Below are 24,932 nucleotides of genomic sequence, written 5' to 3'. Positions count from 1 at the left end.
GAGGAACGTGCTCTGAAGCCAGGTGAGGCAACACCTAAATTAAGGTGCACCACTGGCCTGTTTGAATCCTGGCCTGTGTATGTGCACATGATAATAAATGGTTGAGTGAATCTATGCTGTCACCTTATGAAAGTGTGCCAGAAAAAAATGAAAGTATGTAGGAGGACCATGAAGGAGCAGAGAGGAGCCACTGGCAGTAATTGTTTCATATTACTCTTGGGAAGAAAACAGAAGCACCAAAAAGAGGAAAAGAAAAAACAAGGCAACCTTAAAAGGACAGTTAAATGTTTTACTTCAAAGAGGCTGGGGCCAGGTTTTTTTCATATAAAGGGAGCGGGCAATTATAAATGTAGTCCTCGCCATCTTCTTTCATTTTTCCTGGGAAAAAAGGCTTTTAGGATAAGCAGATGGATCATTAGATGGCAGAACCATGCCTGCTCTTCTTAGTCTATTATTAGACAGCCGTTTTATTCTCTTGATGAAATTAGACTTGACTGCATTCCCTTAATGTCAGATTAGCAGCGTTGCCAGTAAACATGGAATTTTAGATCTCATAAAATTGGTGAGTAGTAAAGAGGAGAGATTTTACTCAAAGGATTAGGAATAATGCAAATGTTGAGTTGTATATGCAAAGCTCTGCAAGGAAGACCTTGTGGTATCGTGGAGGAGAGGATTACAGGGGACTAAAAGAACAAACAAGTTAAAGGCAGGCTAAGATACTGTGACTAAATATTGAAGGGAGTATGGTGGTGGTAGGTTACAGGTTGTTTCAGAGTCAGACTGCAAGGGGAACCTCTAGTATGGCTAGTCGTTTTATTTTTCCTAAGTAGGGTTCCACCTTAGCAAAAGCTTTACCAGGGGAATTTTAGAGGCCAGTAATTGACTGAGTATCAATTTTGGAACCAAGCCCTGTTTAGCTTGTAGCCTGATAAATGAACTGCAGTGTTTGTGACGGAGACAGGAAATTATCCAGTAGAGGTTGGTTAGAAGAAAAGAAATCTTGTCCTCTGCAGGTGACTGCTGTAGCCCTTGAGAAGTAAGTCTGTCCCTTGATTCACTCTTAAAAGACCCCTGTTCTTAGATGCAAAGAGCTTCTATTCTGCTGTGATGCAAAGGTTGCATACCTGCAGTGTGCTCCTGTCCTGCATAGACAAATTCCATGGATTCAGCACCAATGCTGGGCCTTCTGGAAGCCATTATATGAGCAGCAAGATTGGCTGGCACCAAGGAAGGCATCTGAAGAATAAAAAAGAGATTGAGAAAGCAGTGAGCAAATAACTTTTGGGTGTTTCTTTTTGATAACTATATTTTAATGACAGTGACAAAGACACAAATATTATTCTTACATTTTATCTCAGGTGAAGCAGCTAATTTGCAGATTTTAATGATGATAAAAATAATTTGTCACCTCACATTTGCTAGACACAATTAAATCTTCTTTCATTTTGTAGCTGAAAAGGCAGTTAGGTTCCATTAGTTCATAAGAGCTTAGTTTTTGTGCATAACCTGGCCCAAAGATGGCAAACTCTAACAACTGTTTTCTGTGCTTTGGAGGTGCTATCAGTAGGGATCTACTTTAATCCTGGTTTTGCAATTTTTGTGGAAACTGCAAAAAATAACGATCTCCACAATCACTGCATTGACCATGATATCCCAAGAAATCAACCAAAAAACCAAAAACATAATAAAAATAAAATGCTGGCTCCTCAATGGGAACCAGCAGTCCTTACTGCTGCTATGGCCTGGCCTTGCAGCCCACCTGGGAGGAGAAGGTGCTGGCTGGCAGGGCAGCAGGAATGTCAGCAGCCAAGATGGTGGCTGTCCCTCATGCCTCTCCACCAATCAGCACTGAGCAGCAGGGCTGCATAAAGGGCAGCCAGCAGTTACAATAGCGATCACACCTTGTCCCTTCTCCCACTGGGGCCTCTCTACCAATGAGCATTGAGGGGCAGGGCCTCCCTGCAAATCAGTGCTGACCAGCAGGACTGACGTGAAATGACTGTGAAATTCGCTCTTCAGGCCATGACCAAGCCATGAAAATTGCTTTCTCTTGCCTCAAGCTAGGTAGGTCCCTAACTATCAGGTCTTCTGGATTACATAGAAAGGAAAAGAGTCTGATGAAATAGTCTGATGGACTTGGTGGTCACCATCAAATTTCTTTCAGTTTGGTGGACTTGGCTATATTGAGAGATGTTCTTTATACTTTAAATAGGGAATCCTGCTAATTCTGGTAATATCTGAACATAGGAGGAATTTTTTAAACCTATGGTTAAATATTAAATTGATAAATTAAATAGTCTTTCTACATGTGCTTTGTTGTAACCTTCACTCTTTAACAGTGAAATTCACCCTTCCCTACACAGTGCTGAATTAGCATGGCTTTTGTGCCCCACAGGTTGTTGGGGATAGTATTTACCTCCCCCTGAACACTAAAGGCAAGTTCCCTTCATGACTTCTATTCCAAGAGATGGGTAATTCCTGCTTCTCTGCACCAAATACATGAGGGTTTGAACCATTGGAAATATGGCTACATTCATCCACATGTAACCATCTCTTCAGTGGCCCATCACTCAGCATCTATCCAGAACTGGTGCAGGGACTCCTCTGCAGTGTGAACCCCACTCCCTTTCTACCTACTCTTTGCTCTCTTACTCTCACCCCGAGAAGCTGCTGAAGATTGCAGGGCTTTTCTGCACTGGAATGATGTGCCCCTAGCTGCCCTAATAATTCTGTCTTTTTAGCCATCTTTTTCCTAAACAGCCTTTTCATGAACTTTCTTGCATGTAGCACCAGATTCAACCCAGATTTCAGTAGCTGCAAGTCTGTTTATCTAAGCATAGATACATTTGCATATTCTACAGCTTCATTAAAACCATAGTGTAGAGCTGGAGTGTCAAATAAACGTTGTGCCCCAAGCCAGATTTGGACCACAGGGTTCCTTGCAGGCTGAATCAGACCAGGGCACAAGGAAGCTGCCATGGTGGCAGCAACTCCGGCACTGAGCAGGAGTATGCAGCAGCAGCTCTGGCTCATCAGAGCACATGGAGGAGGCAGCAGTAGCTCCAGCTCCAACCCAGAGCATGTGTCAGGAGCTCTGGCTCACCAGAGCTCATAATAGTGGTGGCAGCGGCTCTGACCCAGGCCATGTGGTGGCAGTTCCAGCCCCTGCCACATGCCCTGTGCCAGAGCTGGAGCTGTCACCACCTGTGTACCATGCAGCAGTAGCAGCTCCAGCTCTGGCCACCTCACAGAACATGTGGTAGGAGCTGGTGGCCAGGAAGGTAGAGCTGCAGCAGTGGTGACTGGTGAAGTGGCCAGAGGGAGAATAGAGCTGTGTCAGTTCTGCTTGCTCTCCTACTGCTGATGGCCATTCTGTGATAGGCCACTCCCCCCGGCCATGCTGGTGGTCTGGCATATCAGATAGAGTGCTTCACAGTGGGCTGGATCTGGCCCATGGGCTGGTGCATTTGACATTCCTGGTGTAGAGCATTTTTTCCCATGTATTCAAACAAGATGGGTAGAATTTTACTGTTGCACTGAAATGAAAAATACTTCACTATTTAATTAGATATTTACAAGTTTCCCCATCAGTTCACTGGAAAGAATTTTAATGTGGGAACACTCCACCCTAAGCCTCTAAGTGGTGGAATTTTGCATTAATCACACTGCATTCCATGTGGAAACTAGCAGCACCTATTGTGTGTTGTACGTAAGTGTGCAAGACCCCTGATTGTGTATTGTCGGTTTTAAAGAAATCCTAAAACATGCCAACCTATATTCAGGAATGAAAAAAGGACTCCTCAAAACATGTCAGAAACTTCTTGAAAGTCTAAATTTTGCCATATAATTCTTGTCCAGTTTTGTCAGACACCATTATATAGAAACTAGAATGGCTTAAAAATACCTTTATTGTTTCACAATGCAGTGTAGTCATTTTTTATATTCTTGATATTAGCAATTACTGAAAATAATAAAGATGAATTGCAGCTAGAGTACAAAAACAACTGATACTGCTATGAAAGGAGTAGGAGTATTTTGAGTGATTATAAAACCTCTGATTAAAATTGTATAGACTATGTGATGAATTACCATGACATTCCCAATGAGTGGTGCTCATCAGTAAGGGGTTATACATAACAGTACATTTCAGCAGTGTATTAAAAAAGCAAATTAAACTTTTTTTTACAAATCTTTTTTAAATATCTAGTGCTGAGAGAGTTTATACAGGGGTGTAAAATAGAAGACATATTTCTTATGCGGTGGGAGATGAGATTTAACAGTCATCCTGATAATCCACAGCCCACCTTCAGCTCCCACCAGAAACCAAAGGCTCTTTTGAGCAACTGGCAATGTTCTTGTCTGTGATTAAGTTCACAAGACTCAGCAGGTTAGGAAGCTTTCAACATCCACAGCAACAATGCCTGAAAATGAGAGCTTTCTGAGAGTGCATTCCATCCCATCTTCTAGGTTGTTGAAGATACTGAACAAAATCAACATCAGGACTGACCCCTGGGGCACTTGATACCGGCTTCCAACTAGACATAGAGCCATTAATTATTACCCTCTGAGCCCGTTGACCCAGCCAGTTTTCTATCCACCTGACAGACCATTCATCCAACCTGTACTTCCTTAGCTTATCTGTGAAAATGTGCGAGCCCATATTAAAAGCCATGCTGAAGTCAAGGTATAACATGTCTACTGCTCTTCCTGCATCCGCAGAGCCAGCCATCTCCTCGTAGACAGCAGTCAGGTTGGTCAGGCATGACTTGCCCTTGGTGAATCCATGCTGACTATTTCAATCACCTTCTTCTCCTCCAAGTGCTTAGAAATGGATTCCTTGAGGATCTGCTCCATGATTTTTCCAGGAACTGAGATGAGGCTGACTGGTCTATAGTTCACTGAATCCTCCTTCCTTTTCTGAAAGATGGGCACTATATCAGCCCTTTTCCAATCATCCGGGACCTCTCCTGATCGCCATGAGTTTTCTGCCATACTTTCTAGTCTTCTTGCACATCAAAATGTTTCTTTCCTGTGCCCTCAGTGAAGTTTCTTTAAAATACAACCAGCTCTCCTGGACTCCTTTCCCCTTCAGACTTGTCTCCTAGGGGATTCTTCCCATCAGTTCCCTGAGTGAGTCAGAATCTGCTGTTCTGAACTCCAGGATCCTTACTCTGTTACTCTCCTTCCTCCCTTTCCTCAGGATCATGAACTTAGTCATCTTGTGGTTTCTGCTGCCCAAGTTACCATCATACGAGCTCACACCAAGTCTCTGTTATTGTAATCATGTCATACTGCCATGCTTGTGCAAGGACTTCTAATTCTTGCTGCTTGTTTTCCAGGCTCCGTGCATTTGTGTACAGGTACCTGAGGTAACTAGTTGATTGCCCTGATTTCTCAGGAAGTATGAAAGCACCTCCTCTGTTGCCCCCTTCTGCTTGCTCTTTCTCCAAGTCACCCACTTCCCTACTTACGTCATGGCTTTGGTCTCCATCCCCCAGTGTACTTAGCTTCCTAACTATGTTAGTGAGCTTATCTGCAAAGATGCTCTTCCCTCTCTTTGTCAGGTGGATCCCATCTTTTCCTAACACTCTTTCATCTTGGAACAACATCCTGTGGTCAAAGAAACTAAAGCCCTGCTGGTGACACCATGTGTGCAGCCATGCATTGATCTGCAAGATGCAACTGCTTCTGCCCAGGCCCTTCTTGACCAGAAGGTTTAAGGAGCCCACCTGCATCCCTGTCCCCTTCACCCTTGCTCCCAGAACTCTGTAGTCAGTTTTGATCTGCTCAGGGTCTCCCCTAGCAGTATCATTGGTGCCCACATGGATGAGCAGCATGAAGTAATAGAAAGCTGGATGAGTCTCAGTAATCCTTCCATAACATCTCAGATCCAGGCTCCAGGCAACCAGCAGACCTCCTGAGAAAACAGGTCAGGCTGGCAGATGGATGCCTGCAGCCTGAGCAGAAGGGAATCTCCAACCACCATCACCCATCACTTCTTCTTGGTGGCAGTGATCTCAGTCCTTCCAACCTTGGGGATGCCTGGCCTGGCCTCCTCCACCAATGGAACCTGCTCCTCCTCTTCTGTTGCAAGGGCTCCATATCTGTTCTCCAGGCAAACTGGTGCAGGTGGAGATGAAGATTTCTGCTTGCTACCAGAGGTCACACGCTTCCAGCTTCCACCTTCCATGTCCTCTTCCTTCTCTAGTGCTGCCTCTGGCAGTCCTTCATCCACAGTCCTAGAGGTCTTCTCCAGCACTGAAGTGATGAAGTCATGGAAGAGGATGCTTCAGAGCTTTGTTGCCACCTGCTGTAGCTTTTTTGCCTGTTCCCTAAGGGACACCATGAGGACACACCATTCACATCACAGGCATTCCTCAACCTGGCCATCACTGGAAGGAATCTGGAAGCCACAATCAAACCAACACCTGGGTGGAAGCGCCGATGGTGAGCCATCCTGCCTGGACAGACACCTGTAACTCAGAATGCTTTGCAGGAAGTGTTCAGAGTTACAATAATCCCCCAGACCAACCAGTTTGCTGTTGTTTGGGGTGAGGGGGAGGGGAAGAAACCTAGTGGAGAGGGGAATGTAGCTGCTGGCTGGAAGCCTGCAGCCAGTTTCCCCTAACAACCACCTCTCCTCCCTGCCAGACCGCACTCTTTTGAGGAAGGGAAGAGGGACAGAGGATAACCCTGCACTGGCAATAAGGCATGATGGGATCTAATGTGTGATCCCATGCAGCATAGCAGGAGGCATGATTGTGTGGATTGCACATTAGATCCCATTGCACCTTTACCTACATGTGTAGAAGGGCGTTAATTGACATCATAGATAGAAAATGAGATATGTGTCAGCTGAATCACTTTAACTAGTTGCATTTCCTTTACATTCTACCAGTGATTGGCAGTCTCAAATGCAAGGTTCTTTTGGTAATGCTTTGTCTCCTTCTACCATGGGTTGGCAACCTGCAGCCCATGGGCCGGATCTGGCCTGTGAAGGTCTCATTTTGGGGCGACGGTGGGGCTGGGGGTGAGTGGGGGGAAACACTGATTTAAATAGGCAACATTAAAGGTCTTAGAACTAGGGTCTTGCAGTGTTCCAGCCGCAGGGGGCTTTACCTGCACCACAGCAGGGCAGTTGGAAGAAGTGGTAGTAGCAGTGCAGTGGCAGCAGCAGGGTTGGAAGTGCGGGCCTGCATCAGACCCAGATCAGTTTGTTTTGGCCAGCCATTTGTAAAATGATGACTAAGATGGTAAATCAGCCACTTGGATCAGTGATACCTGGAAACGGATTCCAATTTGAGAAATATGGGAAATATGGGAAGTGCTAAACAATATCAGAAGTTTGGAGCAGTGATGTTCTAATATAATAGGGATCTACTGAAAGTGTAATTGCTCAATTTTCCACAAAAAAAATGGCGAGTGCCACAAAAAATTGTGGGCTCACTACAACCAAGAAAGAAAACACAAAAACCTTACTGGCAAGCAGAGTCCCGGAAACCCTGCAGTCTTGGAGCAGGGAGAATGGTGTGGGGCGGGAGGGGCAGTGCTCCTCACAGCAGGGGTGGGAAGGCTACAAGCAGCCCAGGCTTCATGGCTGGTGGCAGAGGCTTGTCCAGGCCCAGACTGGCTATGGCAGGCAGCTGGGAAGCTGCAAATGGCTGTGCTGGGCTCCATGGAGTCTGGAGTGGCTCCTTGCCAGAGGCAGATGCATGCGCACCTTGGGACCAGCAGTGGGGCTGTGCTGCCCCGGCCCCTTCCCCGCTGTCATCCCCAAGGCGCATGTGCACCCACCACCAGTAAGGAGCTGGTCTAGGCTCCATGGAGCCCAGTGCAGCCATTTCCTTGGGTATGGCTTAGATTGCTTAATAACATGCCAGTTAATAACTTCCACAGGATGAATCAGGAGATTAAGCCCATGGAAGCCATTAATTTGCACGTTATTAACCAAGGCCTGATTTGGGGCCATCTGGCAATCTTTGGGGAGGAGTGGGCCAACCAGGCCCCTCAGCCAAAAAGAGGCTGTGGGGGTGGAAGGAGCACTGTGCTTGGACCATAAAACTGGTGCCGGGCCCCAGGTTCTGCCTGTGAAATCTCCAGGCAGCCCCTATGAATTAGGTAGGTTCCTAACTATAATACTACCTCTAGTGCTAACTTTTGACTCTGGAATAGAAAAGCAGACTTACTCACACAAACTGGACTTAAACAGGAGTGAACATTTCTGTTTGTACCTTGTGCATTTAGAGAGCTCCCCATTCTTCTCCTGATGTAAGAACAAGCCAATTACTATGCAAGTACAAGTGCACTGAAAGACTTGTGTCAAAAGTGGAGGTAAGGGAAGAATTCATTGCTTTTCCTCGTATTTGATTGAATTAGCCTTTATGATTAGTTTTTATTGTTTACATTGTTGAAGGGAACATTAATTACATCAGTACTTGCCTGAAGATAAGAGGAAATATTCAGAAATACAGTTATTCTCCCCAAGCTCTACAGTGGCTAGGTTCTCCAGGTTAGACTTCAGGGCTAGGGACAGACATTACACATAAACCAGTTTACATGATCAGAAACTGGTTTAAACCTGTAACAGAACATAAGTTCAGTGCACATAAACCAGTTTCAAAATGCCTGAAACTGGTTTAAGATAAACCTGGTTGAGTGTAGTATCAGACTTAGCTGATTTGGGTCAAGCCAGTTTATGCAGTGTCTGTGCCAGACCCCTTCCTGGTTTAACCTAAATCAGAGTCCCCCAGCATCCCAGAGGACAGGGAGATTGAAAAGCTCAGTATCATCAACAGATGTATGCACTGCATACACACACCCCTTTGCCTCAGAGTACTAGCTGGGGGCTGGCAGCACTCCCACCCCTTGAACAGCGAGCAGAGAAAACCCTGAGACAGTGCAGGCAGGGTGGGGGTTTACACCCCTCCCTAATCAAAATGTCCTGCCAGGGCCTGGCCAGGCCCACCCTCAGCTCAGCATTGTGAAAGGGAAGAAAGGGCTGCTCTAGCACCCCTCCAGCTTCTAGCCTGAGCCACTTTAGGCATGTGCCAGCATTTCCTCAGTCCAGAGGGCATGTCTGTGCATTTCCAAACTGGTTCAACCTAGGCAGGTTAGACTAACCTGCAAAGATTGAATCAATTCAGGCTCAGGATTTTTGAATGTCTGTCCCTAGCCAATAGGGACAGAAATGACACAGAAATCAGCATAAGTGATCAGAAACTGGTTCAGATCTGTAACACAACAGAAGTTCAGTGCACATAAACCACTTTCAAAATGGCTGAAACCAGTGTAAGATAAACGTGGGTGGATGGATGTAGTATCAGACTTCACTGATTTAGGTTAAATCGGTTTACTGAACTTCTGTCGCAGACCCTGTCCAGATTCAAGTTAACTTATAGTCCCTCAGCATCCCAGGATGCTTTGCATCTCCTGGCAGGGTGAGCAGGCTAGCCTTGGCTCAAGCTGTCTGCTGCAGCTGAGCTGGGAGGTGTGCTTTATCCCCCCCTGGCTTTGGGAATCAAAAGTGAATGTCTGTTCACTTGCTTATCGGTTCAAACTACACATCTTAGACTAACCTGTGAAGATTGAATCACTTCAGCCTCTGGCTTTTTGACTGTCTATACTTAGCCAATGAATCTAGCATGTGTGGTGTCATGTAATTGACCTGACTCAAAGCTGCAGTGAGCCCAGTAGCAAAGTAGAACAATAAGTTACCTGGGCCTGGTAAAGTATTTTTACTTTCCTTGAAGCACAGTGATTTTATAACATGATTCAGAAAACTCAAAGACATTCAAAACAATACATTTAAGTAATGTCTACAGTAGCTTAGTTAGGCAGATAAATGGCAAACGAGGAGAAACGAATTGTTAAGACTTAGGTGGAGCTCAGAAAGGCTCAGAAGGAAGGAGATGAAACAGTGCAGAGAGCGGAGGAGGATATCATGTGCAAAGAGGCGTGACTAGAAAGAAGTTACAGAAACAGAACCCTACTACAGTCACAAGTCAGGCATTTTCCGCAAAAAATGGCATTGTTTCTTTCAGAAATAACCAGCACCAACAGCAGCAGGGAGCAGCAGACAGCCCAGATTTATCCTAGTGAGCTCTCTTCATTGATCTCGTCCCTCCATCCAGTCAGCTGAGCCAATATCATGTAAATGTTTGGGTGGCATAAATCAGTCCCCAGAGCATAGTACTTGATAATTTATTCCTGTCAGCTGTATATATTTGCATGCACACAAAAATAAATGTTTGTTTTAGAAAATAGCCAATGATACTCATGTGCCCACCAAATCAGTGCATCGCAGTTGCTTGTCTCTCTGAAGTGGGATTCACTGAACATCACATTTAGGGAACATAATGTCCTCAGTAGAGATGAGCATGCACAAAAGATTAAAATGAGACTGTAAGGAGGCAATATTTATGTATTTGTTTATTTACTAGATTTATATGCCTCTCCTTTCAAACAGAGGCTCAGGGTGGCACTGAACAAAAATAACTTATAAATCAACTGAACAAGAAAGCAAAATGGGAGACACAAAAATACTTATAAAAGCAAACAGAGTATTAAAATATAGAGCAAACCAGTGTTTGTGAACCAGGGTGACACAGGGCATATAGATGAAGTGGTGCCCAGGTCTACTTCTTTAGAAACTGCTGCTGCTGCTGCCCCCTGGCGCCCCTGCACTGGCTGCTCCCATGCTTTGAGTAATGCGCTCTGTCATGGGCAGATTTGGGGACACACAGAGCTTCACTTTTTAGCCCAGTTCATTCTCCTGTGCCCCCAGGGAGGGCAGGAGGGGTTGCAGGAGCAGGTGACTGATCATTGGTGTACAGGACCCTGGAGGAGCTGTGTCAGTGGTGGGGCCTGCTCTTGCCCTTTTAGGTACAGACCAGGGCTGGGATAGGACAAATAGTAGAAAGAGTGGGCCATAATGGGGTGAGGTCCTGTCTCTGCTTTCCCTCACCTAGCAGTCCTTAGATAGATGATTCTCAATCTTTTTAACCTCAAGGCAACCCTGCATAACTTTCATGGATTTAGATTCTAACTCAGTGATTCTCAATCCAGGGTGCTGCTAAATTCAGGAAAGTTACGGAGGGGTATACCTTCAGGCTAAAAAGATTGAGAACCACTGCTCTAAACAATATCTCATCTTAGCTTTAAGCTGCTAAATGGATGCTTGGATAAGAAAGTTTTACAGCACTTCCAAAAGATGTCCAGGCTCAGGCTGTGGCGGACTTCCAACAGGGAGGGAGTTCCAGAGCTGAGAGGTGACTACCAAGAGTGACCTCTCAGGTGTCTTTGCTTAACAAACTTAGTGCTTTGATGGTACTTGCAGATTGCTCTTGGCTGACCTTAGGGATTGCAAAGGTGTATAAAGTTCCTTAAATGTATAGGGCCAGACCATTTAGGGCCTTTGAGTTCAAAATTAGCACCAAATTCTGCTGTGAAAGCTATTGGGAGCCAGTGCAGACTCTGGAGCACAAGTGTTATGGGCTGCTAGCCACCCATCCCCTTTAAAGGGTGCATCACCATCTTCTACACCAGCTGCAGTTTCCAGATGGTCATTGGGGACAGCCCCACATAGAGCATATTGCAGAAGTTCTATGTGGTACTTGGGTAAAACAGGTATTTTAGCTCTCAATAGTGTCTTCTTTACCCATTTATGCAGAATTACTAAATAAGTGTACAGATAGCAAATAATTCCAAATAATTAGGCATCATTTTTTATATTGAGTATTATACTGCTTTGTTTACCCCGGGGAGAGGATATAGTATTAGTAATCAGGCCACCTGTATCGACTTACCAGTATCATCAGACTGCATCATTCTTTTCAGTGTCTGTAGTTTCTTTTCTTTTGCTATAGATCCCCTGCTGAAGCTAATGTTTCTGGTGTTGATGGAGTCCATTTTATTCCCTTTGATGTTCTGTAAAACAAAGAGCTTGGTGCCTGGTTCAGAATGCAGCAGCCATATTTGTTTTTCCCCAAGGGCTGTGGATAGCAGATGTTGGAATTCTGATGTTAAAAACACTGAGGCATTTGTACTAGCCTTTTATTAAAGTGACTGTAAAATTCTTTAATTAGTATTTTTTAAAAGAATTATGTTGAGGCAATTTCTGGGGTGTATATACGAAATAACAATGAGTTACCAAAGAGGAGAGAGCAGTAGTTTACATTTGGAATGACATATTATAAAACAAACTTAAGGGAAAAAAGTTCCTGGTGACTTTTAAATTTAAAAATGTAGTCTAGTTGTATCACACTGAACCAAGCTATATCAGTTAATACAAGGCCTTTTGTCAAGACTTGAAAAAAAGCTATGGTTCTTGTATGTTAATAAATAATGCGAAGTAGCAAAACCCAATCTCTATTGTAATGTATGCTATAGCATCACTGTTAGCCAGGTATTTGAAGAGGTATGGGAAGTTTTCATAATGAAGGGGCTATGAAGGGGCTTCCATGTGAGGAAAGAATGAAGAGCCTAGGTCTGTTCAGTTTAGAAAAGAGATGCCCAAGAGGGGGCATGAAGTGTTTACAAAATCATAAACGATGAAGAGAAAATAAATAGGGATTTATTATTTAGTCTCTCTCACAATACAAGAACTAGGCATCATAAAATGAAACTAGTAGGTAGTAAATCAAAACTAACAAAAGGAAGTTATTTTTCATACAACATGTAATTCAAATGTAGAACTTGTTGCTACAGGATGTTGTGGAAGCTGACAACTAAGCTCAGTGGTTCTTGGGGCCAATCCTTGGGCTGGATTGAGCCCCTCAAGCCAGAGTTGAGCCCTGGGGGCCTGGCGCTGCCCCTTCCTGGCCCCACCAGACCAGGACTGGGCCCTGCTGCATCCTGACCCTGCATACTGGGATCAGGTGCCTTATCCAGTACACAGAGCCCAGGGCTCCTCATGGATCTGGGAATTTGATATCAGGGGAGTAGTGCCAGTGCTCCCCCACTAACATTTCTGGATTCACGAGAAGCCCTGTGGGCTGGATAACAGTGCCATAGGTCAGATATGGGTCGCAAACTGGGGTTTGAGCTTCCCTGATTTTAGCCAGATTGAAAAAGGAATTAGAGAAATTCTTGGAAGAAAGGTGCATCAGTAGCTGTTGAGCATGAGAGATGGGGGCATGAGAGATCAGAGCTTCTGTTTTTACAGTGGGTCTCTATATAATGTGTATTCAGCATTCCCATTTTCTCTCCCCCTTCACTGTGGGGAATCTTCTTTCCCACTAGCCCAGCATAAATTAGAAATAACTCCACTGAAGTCAGTGGAATTATATAGCTGTTATAGAAATCAGAATCTGGCTTTTTTATGCCTAGCTTGGGGCTATGGGAGGCCATGAAGAAAAAGGCCAGTATTCCTTGTTAGCAATCTAAGTATGCATTTGCAAGTATTAATCACCTAACTTATTGTCATTTACATGAAAAGCAAGTTTCAGCATAATTAATATAATAGTATACCAAACATCATTAAGCTTATGGGCCAGATCCTCAGTCTGTGTACATTTCTATTGACTTAGCTTCTTTATTGACTTTGAGCTACTCAGTTTACACAAGCTGAAAATCCATCAGTATATTCAGAATGGGTTATTTCCCAACGTGCACGCTGTTTTGGGATCCAGTGACTTCTAGAAAATTTGTGTATCTGATCTGAGTTTATAAAATCAATTTCTACATTGCACGTAAATATATTTAAAACTGTAGGTATGCAGATATTATCAGCTGAGTTTGTTTCAGAGTTCCTTTGTTTTATAATCACCATATACCATATTTTCAGTATCCTGGAACTTAACAACAGAATAAATGGTTTAGCATTTAGCTGGACCCATTAGTCCTAGGTCGCAAAAAAAAATTAAATCCAGAGTAACTAACTGCCAGAGATTCTTGTTCATAAATTGATATAGATTGTTAGAAAACTGAAAACATTCAAAGTCCAGCAACCTAATTGTAAGGTCCTACTGTTTTCCAGGAGCACAGCGCTATGCAGAAGTTGCACTGCACACAAATTGACAAAATAGTGGCACAGTATGATAAAGAAAAGTTATCTTACGAGAAAATGTTAGAGAAGTCGATCAAGAAGAAGGGGTAAGATATCATTTTAAAATATTTTATGAGAATCAAATAGGTTTTATGCTTTTAATATCTGGAACAACATATTCATGAGAAAGTTATTTACATTTTAAATTGCTGTAGCACAGCCTTGCACTCCTTGGTCAATATGAATTTAATTTGCATGAGTACTCTAGGATTGAACACTAAATGCTGTACATGCTTTGGTTTATTGAATCCTTCTATTTTCTGAGCATGTGACGTAGAGAAACAAATTCAGTGCATCAGGTTGTCATTTTGTTTTCTTCTGATCCTGCTCCCACTGAGATCAAGGGGAGTTTCATCATTGGTTTTAATGAGAGCGGGCTCAGGTCCTCCATAATTCTGACAATCCAAATTCAGAAACTGTGGTCTTATAAAAGCATGCTTTGTAAATCTTGACATTTGTAGAATGAAATTCTAAACAAATAACAGCTTCTGCTTTATTGTCACCCAGAAGAAGTTACCTTTTGATATTGGAACTATAAATAAGCTTTCAGATCCTCAGCTGGTATAAATTGTTATAGCTCCTCTGACTGCACTGAACCTATCTCAGTTTCAGCTAGCTGAGGCTCTGGCCCATTATCTATATGCTACCCACAAGTTAGTGGTTATTCATGGTCGCAGTTAATAAATTCTTATTTTTTAACAACTTGTCTTCTGTTTTGCCCCTCTTGCCCCAACAGTGCATTTGAGTTCATATTTAGACTTACAGTTAAAATGTAGTTAAGTGCCTGCATTTAACCTGTGAACTTCTAGGAGTAGTAAGGAGTTTTCTCAGTAGAATACACAATTATGCAAGCAGATAGCATTGCAAAGTACAAAAATATCCCTAACCCTGGAATTATTTTACTCTAACTTCCAACTGGTTTAATAAAATTAAATAAGTCTTCATTGATTGATGCTAGAAGTTTTGTAACAGAGCTATGAGGCGGGGCTCCTATACATGTGCAGGGAGGCTGCTGCGACACTCTGCAATTACAGCACATGGGAGCAGACTTGGTTAATCAAGTCTGCTGGAGCATGGTAATTACTGTACTCCAGTAAACTCCAGCGTCACATGTATCAGTGTCCCCACCCTGAAAAATGGTGTTGGGGCACTTCAAAGTAAAACTTGTTCAATGAGCTTTAGTTCAAAGTACCCTGCTGCCATTTTTCAGTGTGGGGGTGCTGATCCATGTGACGTGCTGGGCGTTTTAAATAGCACAGCTCTTGGAATTAAAGCGCCCCTCCCCCCCCCCGTCTCCCAGAGCATGTCTGTAAACGCCTGCTGGGTCCAGTCTGTGATGGAATTATTTAGTATATTCAACTCAAGTACGTTTGGCAATGGATTCTTTCATAAATACTGTGTGTGTTGTATTTTATCTATTTTTTAATTAATAGTATTTTTAAATAATTACACTTAACCAAACTGATGCGTACTATGTGCACACTAAAACAGAAGGCAGGGCCAGATGGCACCATAGAGACTAACTTGCTCAAAGAAGCGTAAGCTTTCATAGGCAACAACCTATTTCATCAGATGCTAGGCAGGTTCATAGTATCTGACAAAATAAGCTGTGATCTGTGAAAGCTTATGCCTCACTTCAGGCTATCACAGTTAACTACCTCTCACAGAAAATAACAACAGTATCTGAACGAACTGAGATAATCAAAACAGGGAACTCTTGTTATGAAAAGGCAACGTGAAGTCTCACAGAATATAGTTCATACAGAATATGAAAATAATAGTTACCCCCTAACTGCTAACGGATAAATGTTCTTATCCTATATAAATTACACACACCCACACTTTCACTCAAACTGTAGAATAGCCATCAGGTGTTTGATAGCTTTGGGGTCTATAGGATGTGCTATAGAGTCAGGCTGGTCAAAATGTAAATTAATTCCTTTTGCCATATGCTCTTTTAATTACACATCTAAGATCTGTCTGTCTGTTTGTCTATCTAACTATTAGAGAATTTACAGCTTAAAAACTTAGATACATTTTCCCAGCATGTGTGTATATGTACACTGAAATTGATGTGTATGATTTGTATATGATATATCTGTGTGTGTTTGTGTGTATGTATATGCCATATTTTCTCACATACCACATGCCCCCAAATAAATAATATACCTTATTTTTTGGAAGGAAGAATTAAGAAAAAAAATACTTCTCCGGCATTATGGTTACATAAAGCAGGCGCAGAGCCTATTTTTTAGTGCATTCGTCCTCTCTTTTCTGCTCAAACAAAAGCTGCAGCTTTAGCTGGGCTGAAGACTGGTCTGCCTGAGTGAGCCTATGAATTTGAAAAGAACTAAAAACAGTCGATAGGGCTGTGCAAAAACAAGAGAGAGACCCGGAGTAGCTAGTAGACAAACAAATTGTCAGAAGAAAGGTTAGTTTGATTAGTGGAACATCAATACCATTAAAAAAAAGAGATAGTTGTTAACACAAATTGAGTGAAAAACCATGAGCCATTAAGCCAATTGACTCCAAGCTGCCTGAATAGAGAGGCTACTGCTACTGCCTGATGGAGAAGGAATCAAAGTAGGATGCTTCTATTCCAGGCAGCAAATCAGTCTCCCCACTTAAGACATGCATCCCAATTTTGGGGTGCTGATTTTACTGCTCAGTGGGTTACTGCGCAATAAGTGGAAGTAGGCCGGTGTCTACATGTACAGGCATTAAGGCGCATTAATGCTGTGTGTATACAGACTTGGGACTAAAGTTAGTCCCAAGTCAGTCCATATACACAGTGTTACTGCACATTAAGACATCTACATGTGCGTTACTGTGCAGTAACTAATCGGGCATAAATTTGATACCTGCATGATGCAGGTATCAAATTTATGCTCAAGTCAGCAAAAATCGCCATATTTACTGCTCAGTATGGATGTGCATGTGTAGACATACACCCATACTGCGCAGTCATTTTGATTATTGCGCAGTAAATGTGCATGTGTAGATGTGCGACTAAAATTGCAATATCAGAGGGTATCCTTTGCATTTGTACCAGGCAGGACCAGATTCCATATGGGGCAGAGTCTGGATTACCCATATTCAGCAAGTTACTTAAGCACATGTTTAAATTCATCCTGCTCCACAGTACATTTAAGAATATGCTCCAGATCCAGCATATTGGATGAGACATAAATATGTGCCTACCTTTATGAATGCACCTAAGTGCTTTGCTGACTGGGTAGCGAGTTACTGAATAAGCAACTGAACAAGCAATGCATTTCCCAAGATAAATTAAAAAACTAAAATTAAGTAGTTGGGATTAAAAATTGCAGGATACTTCATCATAGAAGGTCTTTTTGGTAGATAGACCAGAAATGGTCTTATTTCTGGTTTTGTTGTTCAGCTTTTTATTTTGGGTATCTCCCACATGACCTGTCAAGCATGTCAGCTGCATAATTTTGAGCAAAATAAAATTTTTAATTACAGTACACATTAATGCACTGACAGATGGACAAAGTATCTCTCCCTGTGCACTCAAGTAAGTTGTTCTGATGTACAATACAAATGCTGTACATGCTTATAATTTTCACTGAGACACCAGGGAGTTTATTATGCTCCAGTTCCCCCTCTGAAATCTGGCTGAGGGGTAACCAAGAATGATTCTGATTTTGGAGATGTCGGATATTTGTATTGTAGCATGTGTATGCTCCCAGTTGTAGCATGAGGTGGAGCTGTTGCCAGGGAGCTCATTCACAGTTGGAACTTACAGCTTAAAACCTTATATACATTTTGCCAGGATATTCATACCTGACTCTAGTTATGCTCAAGTAACTTTGGGTTTCCTTCACCCCAAATTGGATGGTACATCAAATAAAACAGGAATAAATGTTTGGTTCCAGTTTTGGGAAATTGTCTTGATTGGTTTGGGTGGGGGTGTTGTGCAGGCAGCATTTTGAGATAAAATGTGTTGGATTCCCTTAAGTGAAGATCATATTCATAAAACACAGCAGGCTATGTTACAGCCAGACTATGATTTCAGTTACACCCATCTAAAACCAAAATAAGCAGTGCGATCAAGGTAGTATGTCTAACTGGGACTGATGTACTGTGCTTGGAATCTACCCCCTACCTTTGTAATACTGTTTGAAATGTCAAACTGGTGGCAGAAATCTCTGTGCAATCTTCCTTGCTGTAATGGGAAAATCAGTGATTGGTCCTCACAGTGACCCACAAGGAACATAAAGCACATTGCATTACTGGTATTTTGAAAAAGAACTTTACTGATAACATTTAATGAGAAAGCATTCTGTTAATTTCCATAAGTTAGAAGTATTTAAACTGGTTATAGTTTTCTAAATCTCCATTTCCAAGAGTGTGATTTAGTTTAATATCACTGCAGTCAAGCAATAAACAGTTTTATTGAGGCACATTATCAATGGGAGCAAATAAATTTAATTCCACTGAACTCAGTGATGTTATATTGATTTAATACCAGTAGAGGATTGGGTTCAGAGTCTATTGTCTTAAAGAGGCCGTGGGAGAAGTAAAATAAAAATCTGCTACATTAAAATACTGATTTGTTACAATGCCAAACTAAAAAGGCAGGCAAGGTAGGTATGTGAGTTTGTATATTGTTTTAACAGTCTTTCACAGCATGGGGGAGGGACACAACAGGGAGTTAAGGATGACTTGCTGACATTTGAGAATTTGCTGACTCTTGTCAGAGTTTTAACTGTATGCTGCTACCCTTCCATATGTAAAATCCCAGCAATGACCTTTTGTGAAGGAAATTGTGGAGTAAGGTAGCTTTGCAGTCACTCACATCAAGCTTATGGGCTTGAATGGTGGCTGGTGGTCTTTCAGTCTTCCAGTGCAAGTTGGATAAATCTGGAACCTACCTAGAAGTCTCTGAACTTTAATTGGGGGTCACATGGGTACAGAGGTTCAACCATGTGCATCCCTTGGCAGAATTGAGGCCTATGGGAGAGTTTGCTATTAAGACCTGAACAAAGCTCTTAATAGCTATAATTTGCAGCAGACAGTCTCTCCTGGCAAATTTGGGATGGTGCAGATCTTCTTTCATGGCACACAAGTGCATGAAGAACTATTTTTTATGGACATGCTGCTTTGATTTTCCTGCAGAAAAGTACTTGTTATAGGAACCTTTTAGAGATACACAAATCCCCTTAGAAACAAACAACTCTCTCTTTTTTTTTTTTTTTTTCAAACAAGAAAATAGCAAAAATGAATTCTGTAAGCTTTTTGACTGAAGATCATTTTAGTGGTTAGATATTTCTAAATCCCTCAAAAAAAAAAAAAGAAGACAGCATAAAAATGGAGCTGCTGACATATCCTCAGCAACAGAAGAATTTCAGGATCCATCTAGAAATATCTGTGAAGTGTTTAAATTGAGTGATCATTAATCCAACAATATTTTGTCAGTTGTGAATAACTTGCTAGAATAAATAATTTAATTCCAATATGCTACAGTACTGCATACTTGATTAACATATTAATTAGTGAGAACTGACTGGAAGGAAAGATATTTAATTTGTGGCACACGTTTACAATTTTGCTTTTTTAGAGGCAGTAATTGTCTTGAATTGAAGAAAGAAACCGAAATTAAAATTCAGACATTAACATCAGATCACAAATCCAAGGTAAGAAAATATGTCAGTTTTAACACACGTGACATCTGAAAGAGTTCTTTTGAGACCTAAATGGGAGTTTATTCTCTTGGGAAGCATATGACTGTTTTTCAGCAATAATGACATATAAATGAGAATAGGATTAATAGCCTGTCTCAAAGATTTGGGGTATTTTTGCTTAAAAATTAGTTTTCTGACCTTTTAAGAATTTAAGAAAATATTCCCTGCATCATAAATCAAGAGTTATTTGTGACAGTTTCACTTACAGAAGCGAGGGGAAAATGTGCTGTATAATCAGAATGTGAACTTCATCCCCAGAATATGAATGTTAATGAAATTAGCTAACTTTTCTGTTTTACCTTAAGGTTATCTCACTTTTACACTTGCCAGATCTGCATTTGTCTCTCTCTTTGCAGTCACTGGCCCTCTCCTAGAAAGGGAGGAACTCCTTGTGCTGGGTCTGGTACTCCCCTAGAGTGAATCATTTGCTTTGTCCAAAATGTTTTTCTCCAGATAACAGCATCCAAGATCCAGTTGTTTGAAATCAGTTGTTCTTAGGGGGATGCTCCCTCCACAGATGTAAAACCTTCTCAGCCTGCATGTTGCCACCAGAACTTTTTTGAGTTTCCAGATATTTGTTCTTTAGGTTTAAAAAAAGAAACTAACCTTCTCTCAGCACCTTGGTTCTACTGCATCATGCTCTTCTTTTGGAAGGATTTTTCTGGTGTCATCCCAACTGCCTGAGGCTTGTGGCAGATGTCAGTGTTAGAGGGGTAGCACGTACACTGGAGGACAAATCCAAGTGCAAAAGAACCTGGTGAGATTAGAGTACAGAAGATTACACAGGAGGTAGAATTTTCCAAAGAGACCAGTGTTTGTCTGACACTGTTCCCACTGAAATCCATGGTAAAATTCCTAGTGAATACCACATGAGCCAGCTTAAATCTATGCTGAGTGCTTTTGAAAATCACATCTGAAAAGGGTGACTGCCTCATAGTTACTTATATTGGTGCACCTGATCATATTCACCTAAGACCCATTCTCAGTGTATTTTGGTCCTGAAGTAAGTGTTTGGGCTGCAGAAAGCCAAACTCCATGTTGCTTTATGTCTGCTTCTGCAACACCAAATCATGCCCATGTTCATGTGGGACATATATTTAATTATAATGAAATGTGTGCCCAATTTTTAGGTAGATTATCCAAGCTTGAAATTTGACAGGAAGCCTTTTTGTCATCCCCTAGGAATCCAGTTCCTAACACACAATGCTTCCATCGTTTACTTGGACCTTTGATGTAGACTCCAAACATGAGTTATCTTTCAACATGCTCTGGTCCTTAGAAGGTCTCTCTCGTATTCAGAGTCCTGCTCTTCTTTCACTCTTTGTAAAGAGCCTGTTTAGCTAATTGCATTCTACTGTGGATCACCTACTTAAAATGCTGGTATCAAAGTCTCAATTATGTGCTTTAGGATGACAATCTTGTTTTGAGAGAGAGGATTAACTTCCATAGAAGACTACCCAAAAGCTATTAGTTTCCATAGTAGCACCTGAAAAAAATGGCTACCTGAAAATTGATGGGGTTTTTTGTAAGGCACTCTGTATGCGCCATTAATGGAAAAGTAGGGTAGTTTGTCAAAAGAGCATAGATAATTATTAAGTGATAATAAAATAAATCTTTCTATTAGCTTCTTGTCTAAATCACTGAATGCAGTATACTATTATAATGATAACTCTGGTGATTTAGACTTCTTCACATTGTCTCTTGGGAACTTTCTAAAACTTTAATCTCATTATTCTTGTGAATCTTGTGAACTAAGCAAGAAAAGAATACTCATCAGATTCTGTGCTGACTTAATGAGCATAAGATAAAGATAGACATAGCCTATCTACCGATTCAGGATGTATTAAATATAGGATTTCTTTGTAAACTGACTGCGTTTATCAGACTGCCTCCACAAACTCTAAGCTGGTATTTAAGCCCTTAGAGAAATCCACTCCTCTAGATTTTCTACATCCCTAATTTTTTGTGATTTTTATAATATGTTATGGCAGCCAGGAAAGCATGGCCAATTTGTAAATCGTATGTTAAAGGAGGTTTCGTAATACAAATGCAAGCATAAATCAGTTGTTTTAGACAGCTTACTTTGTGTACTGGAAAGGGTTTGTTTTACTGTTTCACATCCGGTTTGTATAGTACAAAATAGTTACCTTAGTGGTTTCATGTCAATATAGTTTATGTCATTTTACTTAGCATAGCTTAGTTGATTTTTGTAATTAACTTTAAAATGCCTTCACCCTCCTTAATGTTTAAAATTGTGCTATAGTTGTGAGAAACACTAACAAAATAGTCCTTGTTCCATATCTACAGGTAAAAGAAATTGTGGCACAACAAACTAAAGAGTGGTCAGAAATGATCAACACGCACAGTGCCGAAGAGCAGGAAATTCGTGATTTACATTTGAACCAGCAGTGTGAGCTACTGAAAAAACTGCTGGTGAATGCTCATGAGCAACAAACACAGCAGCTAAAGCTATCTCATGACAGGTGAGAAGGGCACTACCACCAGTGCAGTACTTTTGCATGGGTGACAGGGTTATTTTTGTAGCAGAGCAAGTTATCAAGTGAGGGATTTAGAGATAAATGGGTAGATCCCTCATGTGGTGTAAATTATCATATGTCCATTGAATGCAAAGGAGCTGTGATAATTTACTGCCAAGGATCTGCCTGCCCTTGCGTGTTAGCCAAGGCAACTAAATGCAAGGACCCACACCTGAGACAACAAACTTCCATTGTTACTAGGCCTGTGCGAAGCGGCAGGTATTCAATTCAGATTTGGCAGATTTGGAGGGACAGTGATTCGATTTGGTGATTTGAGTCACTGTCCTGATTCGATTCGGCTGAATCAGATTTGGAGATTCAGCAGTGATTCAGAGATTCGGCCATAGGCTATAATGAGGAATCACTAAAATACCTATAACTGTTATGTTTTTGCTGATTCAGATGAAAACAGCTAAAGCTATGGTGGCCCCTTCTGAGGGCATGAAGTCTGCCAAGTTTCAAGGAGATAGGTGCAGGGGTTTCTGTGAAAGTGCCTCTCAAACTGTTGAAGTCAAAACTTGTATCACTTGTGTGTGTTAAGGGATGTACGCTGTAGCTGTGTTGGTCTAAGGATATAGGCAGACAAGGTTCTTTGGGTCAATATGATATCTTTTATTAGACCAACTGAATAGTTGGAGAAATGTATCTTAGCTAGCTTTCAGGTTTAAAAACCGTTCGTCAGGCTGAGGAAGCATCTGCAGTTGGTATGTGCGCTCTTCCTGGATGGAAAGAATAATAACGAAGCCAGAGGCTAGTATGTAGGCAAGAAAACCAGTCAGTGAAAATGTAAATTGAGGCATCTGAGGGTGAGAGACAGGCTGAGGGGGAGGGGAAAGGGGGATGTAGCAGGCAAAAGTGGAGAGGTACCTGGAGAGACAGATGGCAGGCAGGTTATAGTGTGTCAGAAATCCAATGCCTATTTTGAGTCCATGAGTTTTTGTATCTGGGAGGTTGATGAAGTGAAGTTCATAGGCTCGTCTGTGAAAAGTGTTTTGTAAATTCAGACAAGCACTGAACCTCGCTAACTTCATCACCTGAAGCAAACTTCCTACAGCCCAAAATATGGATCCAGACCATGCCATGACAAGAAATGCAAAACCTATCAACATATCTCCAGTACCCCCACAATTACTACACCCCACAATAGAACCATCACCATTCCTGGATCTTACACCTGCACCTCCAGAAATGTTATATCTCACTCAGTGCACCAAATGCCTCGATGGGAAATACGTAGGAGAGACCAAACAACAACTACGCACCAGACTGAATGCACACTGCACATCTGTTAAAGACAAGAATACCCAATTACCAGTGCAGGCACATTTTTCACATGAAAACCACTCCCTCCGAAATCTCTCAGTCCTGATCCTCTGCCTTCTTAAGGTTCACCAGCACCTCCGTCCAATAATCAAGGGTTTTGCTGCTGCAGATGCTCCCCTTCACCCTCGGGTCATACATACCCACCAGCACGTGCACCATACTGGACCACAACAGATCCAGCCATTTCTTGGTGCCCTCCTTCAGCTGCTTATGGGGATCACCTGGTTAAGGTGATCCAGTGGAAGTATCCCACCACCTTCCTGCATTTCGAAATGAGCTGGCTTGTAGCGGTAGTGACAGCACCATCACTGGGAGCCCTGTTCCCCTCCAAGGCATCCCTGACTATAAGGTGGAACTTGTGTGCCATACAGCAGATGCCAACAACGTTGGCATCACACACCGCCTTCTCCATATTGGCCCTGTTGTCAGTAACCATGAACCCCCAGGTGAGCTCACCCTGCACAACGAGCCACCCCTGTACCATGCAGTTCATGGCCACCGTGATCTCCTTTACTGTGTGTCACCATCCATCACCTCTGCTTGAATGAGAGCCCACTGATGCCCTGACAGATTTCACCATTGCCCTGTAAGGGAGAGGTAGGCATGATCTCCACCCAGGCTGCTCCAGATGTCTGAGGTGAAGTGGCAAAGCTACCTGCAGCCCTGCCTTCCTCAGCTCCTCCCTCAAGTACTCCCTCCATGTCTCATACAGAGAGGGTACCACCGTCCTGCTAAAGGTGGTGCATGAGGGCACTTGGTAGGATGGGGCCACAAGCACCATGAGCTGCCTGAACCCTGGACACTTAACAAAGGAGAAGGGCTGGCCAACCAGAGCAAGCATCTGTCCAATGCTCTGAGTGACCTCGCATGCCTTGGCAACGTATCCCGCTTTGTCTCCACTTTCTCCCCACTGGTCCAGGGTGGCCTGCCTCTGCTTCTTGGGGCTGGGGGCTTTGGAGTGAGAGGGGGACTTCTTTTTGGGCATGTTCCCGCAGGTGCCAGGCTGAGGAGGAGCAAGGGCAAGGGGGTAGTGTCTCCTGAAATGTAGCAGCATCACTGTGGTGGTGAAATGTTTCTCATCCTTGCCCCAGCTGGTCTGCTTTCAGCAGTGCTGGCGCAGGTATCATACCTGGGATCACCTGCCACCTCAAAATGATCCCACACTGCACTACCCACCTGCTTCTGGGTTGCACGTGGGGATCCTGCCTTATCTCCCTCCTCATCCGGCAAAAGCACAACAACAGGAGGAGCTGAGCCACCTGCCCCCACAACGTCCTCTGAAGTGCCTTTCAGAAGAGACCTGCCTTTAGGGGAACTTTGAGG

At 42.6% G+C, this 24,932-nt stretch overlaps 1 protein-coding gene across 6 annotated transcripts in view; it reads left to right on the top strand.

The window, feature by feature from the left end:
* Positions 1–24,932, top strand: part of PLCB4 (phospholipase C beta 4) — a 353,722-nt gene that overhangs the window by 310,701 nt on the left and 18,089 nt on the right. For all 6 annotated transcript variants that reach the window (XM_019500820.2, XM_019500821.2, XM_059720203.1 and 3 more), the window contains 3 exons: positions 13,976–14,091; positions 19,626–19,701; positions 22,057–22,232. In XM_019500820.2, the coding sequence (XP_019356365.1) occupies positions 13,976–14,091; positions 19,626–19,701; positions 22,057–22,232 (368 nt within the window). The remainder of the gene's footprint in view (positions 1–13,975; positions 14,092–19,625; positions 19,702–22,056; positions 22,233–24,932) is intronic.

Source organism: Alligator mississippiensis, chromosome 1, assembly GCF_030867095.1.
Source record: "Alligator mississippiensis isolate rAllMis1 chromosome 1, rAllMis1, whole genome shotgun sequence".
NCBI classification, from domain to species: Eukaryota; Metazoa; Chordata; order Crocodylia; family Alligatoridae; genus Alligator; species Alligator mississippiensis.
Note: the sequence above shows the minus strand (reverse complement) of the source record. Positions and strands in the feature narration are given on the sequence as shown.